This window comes from Lactuca serriola, chromosome 2, assembly GCF_051521515.1.
Source record: "Lactuca serriola cultivar US96UC23 chromosome 2, Lser_US96UC23_V15, whole genome shotgun sequence".
NCBI lineage: Eukaryota > Viridiplantae > Streptophyta > Magnoliopsida > Asterales > Asteraceae > Lactuca > Lactuca serriola.
In genome coordinates, this window is record NC_136409.1 from 201370678 (window position 1) to 201378254 (window position 7577).

The following is a 7577-nucleotide window of genomic DNA, read 5'->3' on the forward strand; positions in this document are numbered from 1 at the left end:
TTCTTGTATTATTCGGATTAATTTAATATTTTTTCATGTTTTGATTAACCCGATTTCAATCCACATTAGGGTGACAATCCATGACACGACACGAAACGAAATTGATTTATACATAAAATTGAAATTTGAATTCGTGTTTGTGTTCGTGCTCGTGTCAAGTGTAAAAAACACGATATCGTGTCGTTTCATGTTCGTGTTCAAAATTTCATACAAAATTGACACAATTTAGCATTTGTTTGTCATGTTTTTCGTATTATGTATGACTAAGTATTAATTAAATAAATTAATTGTTATTTTATGTTATTTTTAATTAATAAAACAAGATATCATGGAGTGTCAGTTAAAAACATGATATGATTTTCCGATTTGCTAAATGCAGATTTCTATTATAAAGTCAATAAAACCTTCATTTAATTAGAAAGATACGTGGATCCTAATTCATATCTAAAAACATGATATGATTTTTCCGATTTGCTAAATGCAGATTTCTATTATAAAGTCAATAAAGCCTTCATTTAATTAGAAAGATATGGGGATCCTAATTCATATCTCTTTATTTTTTCAACTTGTATTGAGCCAAGTATTGTTTACTTTTCCAAAATGTGACGAACATGTAACATGTTTTCTAATTGCAAATCTATTAACATGTTTTGTAACATCATTTTAAACTATTATCATAACTTTTTTTTTGTTTGTTATTTTGATGTATTGATTTTCTAAATAAATTTTGTGGGTGTGATCCTTTTATTGAGAGGTCCTACTTTCAACTTTCCAAGTGGTAGGCTGCTCTTTGACCAACCTACACGTACAAAACACAGAATCAACTCCCCATCTCTTCGGCCACCAATACACACCATATCTTATTCCGACTATACCCCATCAAAAATCTGATCGATATATCCCAAATCAAATGACCATTTTACCCCCTCCCCCAAATACACACAAAAACAATCCTAATCACACCCCAAAACCCAAATATTTCGAGGATACTTCCTTTTCCTTCACAAATCTCTATCTCCTCCACCTTCTTTTATGTCTTTACACAATTGATTCCCTGCAATTTTGGGTGATCAAATATGGTGGCATGTCGTGAAACTGGAATCTTGCCCAATGCTCCAAAGTACATTGCATGCTACCTCCAGCAACTTTCCTGAAATTAAAATCCCTACCCATCATTAATAAACAACTCATATCTAATTATATAATTATTTTGACTATCAAACAAATGTTATTAAACATATGATTTGAAAGAATACTTGGTAAAACTATTACTTATCTTGCAATTAAAATGAAGTCCACCCCTATTTATATAATACCCGAAAGCAACTGCATAACTTGTAATTTGTTCAACTCATCATCATCATCTTAACTTGTTAATAATAGACTATAGTAAAAATTGCCAATCCAACTAACAAAGTATGGGGTATAACTTATTAACTTGTAGTTTGTTCAACTCATCATCATCATCATCATCATCATCATCTTAAAATAAACTACAGTAGAAATTGCCAATCCAACTAACAAAGCATGGGGTATCATTTATTCATAATTTATATAGACTTAAGAAGCATGAATAATAAGAAAAGACAAAAACAAAATTGGAGTATTGACAAAAGATGTTATTTGGTGGAGACTGAATTATTCTTAATGACAGCCCAGAATTGGAAAATGTCAAAGATGTACAAGACATCCAATGATATGATATTGATATGTGCATAGAAATGATTAATAAAATACTGTTGTTTACTTAACATTTTGCAACAAGTATGCATGCTTTTAGAATCCTATAAGCAAGTAGACGCACGATGTGTATATATATATATGTACAAACAAATTAACGTAGGGTACAAGATGTATTCTAAAGCGATGCGACCGACAGTTGGCCGCATGTTAATTGCCAAGTATTCAATGGACCCCGTAACTGCCCTCTACAACTATTTAATAACAATTAAGACGATTCTACAATATATTTATAAATATTCCCCACTGAAACTTATTGTAATTCATTTAATTATAAAATCGTGGGAAATCTATTATGTTTTAGTAACACATCTATTTGTTTAAGAACAAAAAATGAGAAATGAATAGATGGGCCAGAGTTGATAATAGTTAATCTCTTAAACTTAAGGTCGTGTCACTTAGCATAATGACAATCTTGTCCTTGTTGACTTCTCTATTTGACCCACCGACAGCCCAACTTTAACTACCCTTTTGCACGATATGTATAAAATACAAAGACTTTTGTATTAGTTTAGTATATGATTAGATTAGATTATATATGTTCATTCCAAATACAACATTCAATTTAATAAATATGTATTAATAAACAAATGATCTTGATAAAATAAAATGTACAAATAGGTTTTTAAGTTTTTTTATATACAAACATGGTATTTTGATAAACAGCTTATAACTCGAAATAAAAAGACTTAATTATTTAAAATTTATCAGTTAATGAATTACTATTATTCGTTTAACATGTAAATGTATTGATGGCGATAAATGCTTGCAAACACCCTTCACAAGCCAATGAAAGTTTATTAATTAATAGTTAAAGTTAAATTTTTTAAAGTTAGAATAAAAAATTGTAATCTTTAAATGAAACAAAAATTCCCCGGAGAACAGACCACCATTGTTTCCGGCGACATAAATTAAAAAGCCTTAAGACATAAATTCAATGCAGGAAGATGATCGACGTACCTCTACGAGTTTTGGGAATGACCTTAACATGGTCAACCGTTTCTGCAGTCTTCGTCTTCTTCAAATCTGACTCCGTCGTCGACGGGAATAAAACCCCATCAATCCCCTGAACCGATATTCTTCCGTCGGTATAAATGTCGGGATCGAATAAATAAGCAGTTTCCTCGCCGTCGCCGAACTTTACCGACCCATCGGCCTCCTGCGCCATCACCTTATGCGGCAGGTGAAGAGTGTCGTACTGAATTTTCCCGAATCTTCTTACTGCATTGTACATACTCTCTTCCGTTTGATACTCCGGTACGATATGGTAGTACATGATCCTCTCCGGCGCACCTGGCTCCGCCAACTGATCGGTGGTCAATTTCGCCATGGCTTCGTCGTTCGGTGCCAGCACCGTTAATACGTATCCCTCTGACACTAATTTCCCCATTTCCGTTGCCAAATTTGTCAGATTCACCAGAATGTCAGCCATCTCATTGTACCTAAACATGAAATCGAATTAGGGATTTCTGGATGATGCATAATTGAATCGTTGAATCGTAAACAATAGTTGTAAATTGGTAATTACCCTCCGTAGTGTAGAAGCGTATGGATGAAGTCCTTGACCTGACTCTCGCCGTCGAAATGGTGGCGAGGGCCTCCGGGTCCGGGGGCAGGAGCCGGAGCCAACGAAGGACCAGGCGCCATGGCGGAGTATATGGGAAGAACAGGGGCCGAACCAACAGGAACAGGCGGTGCCATTTTTCTCAATCTGTTCGTCCTGGGATCCACCTCCGGTGCTCCCTCAGGTTTAACGGCAGAAATGGAACGCAAGCTCCGGCGAGTATTGAAATCCTGTTGTACGGATTTTGGGATCAACAACCGACCAATCCCGTGGATAATTCCATCGTTTCGAACAACGTCTTCCACACGAACAACCTCCGCAGAACCAACAAACTTCACCGACGACTCGGAATTGGAAAGATGTAAGGGGTCATCCGATAGCGTATCATGGCGTGTAGTTTCATTCGGCCACCGTGAGAGATCGAGTCGAGTAGGGAGGATGTGGTGGAGGATCAGCTTTTGAAGCGATCGAAGATTCCGGGGTTCGAGAAGGAACCGCTTGAACTCCGGGTCTAGCTCGCGTTCCAAAGCTTCATTTCTGGGTGCAAAAATGGTAATGTTGTGAATGGCGACAGCCTCTTCCAGGGTTTGCAACAGAATCGCCTTCTCTACGAGCTCCGCCAACTCGGTGTAACGGGAATCAAGAAGCGCGACAAGGACGGAGTTAGAGTTCACCTGAGCGGCGGCGGCGGCAGTGGTGGTGAATTGGTTGAGCAGGGGTAGAAGTAGAAGGAAGAAGAGGGTATTGAGATAGTACTGTGGCGACGCCATTGATTTGCCACTGAGCAAGTGTCGGCGACTATGGCGGATTGGCGGGTCGAGGTTGAGTTATCGATGTACGTACGGTTTTATATATTTGTTGTGAGATGTTGACTTGTACGGTGGTTGAGAATAGTGGTTTTGGTTGGTTGCGGTTAAAAACACCGTCGGTGGTTGCGTAGTAATCCGGTGTCGGATGTCCAGGTGAAAACGCAAACAATCTGATAGTCTCAAAGTTCGATCGTCTTGTTTTTAAACTAATACACATTTAATTATATTTTGATTTATGAGATGATGATGAGTTAATGCGACCAAATTGATCATTAAATGAATACAAGTTACTCAATTTTTAATTATTTTATTATAATTTTTTTGTCTAATGGTAGTATCTGATTTGTAAAAATAAATAAAAAATAGCACTGGTTTTATTTCGTGTGCAACTTGGTTTTGAATTCTAAATCTCATGTATCAAATTTCACTTCCTATTCATTAGGCTCCCATCGTAGTGATTTGTATAAATACATATAGTAATGCATCTTCATGACTTCATATGTGTTAGATTCAAACTTTCTAAATTATAATTTGGATTACCTCATAATCAGTTAAATTCATATAATAAACGTTTTACTTAAATTTTATGAAAATCGCATGACCTAAAAATAATGAAAAAGGACAAAAAGAGAGAGTGAAAGCAAAATATGACAATATCTTCTTTAAATGGGAAATTATGAGTTTGGTGACTTCATAAAGGTGGTGCCATGAAGAAATCAAGATGTGGGGACGATAATATAAGTGGTGTAGATACATTAGGAAGTAGGAACTCGCCAATTTATTTCGATGATATAATATGATGGTAATTAATTTATTATATATTTAATTCGTATGATGCGCTATTTGTAATTATTAAATCTATAAATATTTATAAAGGAGATATTTTTTCCTTTCATCATATTCATTTGAAACTTTCATATATTTTTTCTTTTATTACATTCATTTGAAACTTTATGACTTTTCAATTTCTTTCTAATAATAATTATAAGTTGGTTAATAAGGTTAAATAAATATAAAACTTAAAGTGTAATGATATATAAACTAAATTTCAATATTAAAATAATATATTTACTTCTACTTATAAAGTTATGTTTTTTAACTTTTAACATACTCCATTATACTTAATTAATTAGTTTTAGTATATTGTTGGATGTAAACCATTATCATTTTAAATATACAATTTTGAAGAATTTGTATAAAATACTTAAATAATTAATTTAAACATAACATTATAGGGTCAACTTAAATATAAATTTTAGTTTAACTTAAACAACCCAAACAATATTTTGTAAATAGTTAAAAATGATAAATTATAGTGTCTTTCTAATAATGATTATAAGTTGGTTAATAAGATCAAATAAATATAAACCTAAAGTGTAATCATAAATAAACTAAATTTCAATTTTAAAATAATATATTTACTTCTACTTATAAAGTTTTGTCTTTAAATTTTAACATATTATACTTAATTTATTAGATTTAAAATTTTGTTGTATGTAAACTATTATTAGTTTAAATCTTCAACTTCTGAACAATTTAGACAAAATACTTAAATTGTTAATTTAAATGCTAACATCACATTAACCCATATATTATATTTAATTTTATTCATATGTAACTCGCGGTTAGAAGTCATTCAAAAGATTGAGATTATACAGTTATAACAGATGTATATATTATCATATAATTCAAAATAATCAATATATTATATTAATTTAGTATACGAATTATTATATTAAATTTAATAACAACGTTATTATTATATTTAAAAATATATATTTATAAATACTTCAATTATATTTGTGTTTTTGCGCAACGTGTAGACATTCGTCTAGTGATAAGTAATAAATTTCACAAACGTCTTATTATTGTATTATACTAATTTTACTTATTTCTTTTCAAGAATTATTCATAAATGACCAAACAAAATATTTATGACAATATACAACATAAAAAAATTTCGATAGGCGGGTACTTCCATTGTAAAGGCATATCAATAATAAAAACGTTTTGTTTTTTAGGTTAATATGCTAAATATGGACTCTTATTTCTTTGAACGAGTTGGTTTTTTAAATGTTTAATTGTTAGGTGATATTACTAGACAAAATTAACGAAGGTTTGTAGTTATTATCAAAGATTGTGAAATAACATGAGTATTATATTATATATAATTTATTTTTATGTTCTTTTGAACGGCAAATTATTTCTTAATTTATTTATGTTAATGAGGAGACTTGCACTCTCAATTTCAAAAAGAATGACAAAACTTGATATCGTTCAACTTTGATATATAATTTATTTATTTCAAGAGTAGTGTATTTTCATGGATCATTCATAAATGACCAAACAAAAAATTTATGACAATTTGAAATATGAAAATGTTTCAATACACAAGTAATTCCGTTGTAAAGCCATACCAATAACAAAAATGTTTTGTTTCTTAGGTTAATATGCAAAATAGGGACTCTTATTTTCTTTGAACGGATTGATTTTTTATGTTTAGTCCTCAAGTGATATTTACTAGACAAACTTAACGAGGGTTTGTAATTGTTATTAAGATAGTGAAATAACATGAATATTAAATTACATGACCTTTCTTTAGATTTTGATTTTATAGTCTAAGAGTTATCATGATTCGTCTAACATTTCTAATCATGATCACCTTTGAAACGTGATCGTTGTTTTGTTTTTGCATTGGATGGGTCTAGGTAATCAATTTTCCTTGATTTCTTTGTTTTTTATTGGATTTCTGATTTGTGGTATGGACATTTAGACTTTAGAGGGGGGGAGGGGGGGGGGGGGGGGGGGGGGGACATAGAGGACTGAGTTTGATAACCAATGGACGTATAGGGAGGGGAAGGGACAAAATTACAATAAGGGTGTAGCTTTTTTTTTTTTTTTTTTTTTATCAATTATAGCCACATAGATCTTCACATAATGATGTGTAATATGTTTCTCAAATGATTATGTTATGAATTCGGAATTCCTATCAAAGATGAACAAAACTGTATGTCAAAGTTGACAATTTTGTGACATGTGTTACATCCCAAAAATAATGTTATTTTTTTAATCATTAATTTTGTACATGAAATTTCTCAAAGTCAACCACAATACATAGTATCAAGATCATTAGAGTAAAAATAATCAAAAGTGCGGAATCATGAGGCCGGACTCTTTCCTTTCTTATTAAAAATAACTGAAACCTAAAGGGCCTAGTAGCGTCCAGATCTGAGGTCTCAGCTCCATAACATACTTACAACCATTAATGACTAAAGGAGAAGCTAGAAAGGGCCATAAACTCTCTAATGGAGAGATCTAACAGCCAATTGATCAAGGTAATGACTTTTTACCTTCAAATAACTGCTACCACTGAGATGATGTCGGATCCAAAGACTCCTTCTTGTTCCAAGCCTTCTATTTTTTGAAGGAATGCACCAAAACACACTCTCTATCGGCTCTAACCA

The 7577-nt window shown here is 32.3% G+C and overlaps 1 protein-coding gene across 1 annotated transcript; it reads right to left on the reverse strand.

The window, feature by feature from the left end:
* Positions 1 to 712: 712 nt before the first annotated feature.
* On the reverse strand, positions 713 to 4291 carry LOC145088138 (fasciclin-like arabinogalactan protein 15). Its single transcript, XM_079026356.1, has 3 exons — positions 3269 to 4291; positions 2701 to 3182; positions 713 to 1150 (listed from the first exon to the last, which is right to left on the reverse strand). The coding sequence occupies exons 1-3, from the start codon at positions 4072 to 4074 to the stop codon at positions 1071 to 1073; spliced, it is 1368 nt and encodes a 455-aa protein (XP_078882482.1). The 5' UTR covers positions 4075 to 4291; the 3' UTR covers positions 713 to 1070.
* Positions 4292 to 7577: the final 3286 nt, after the last annotated feature.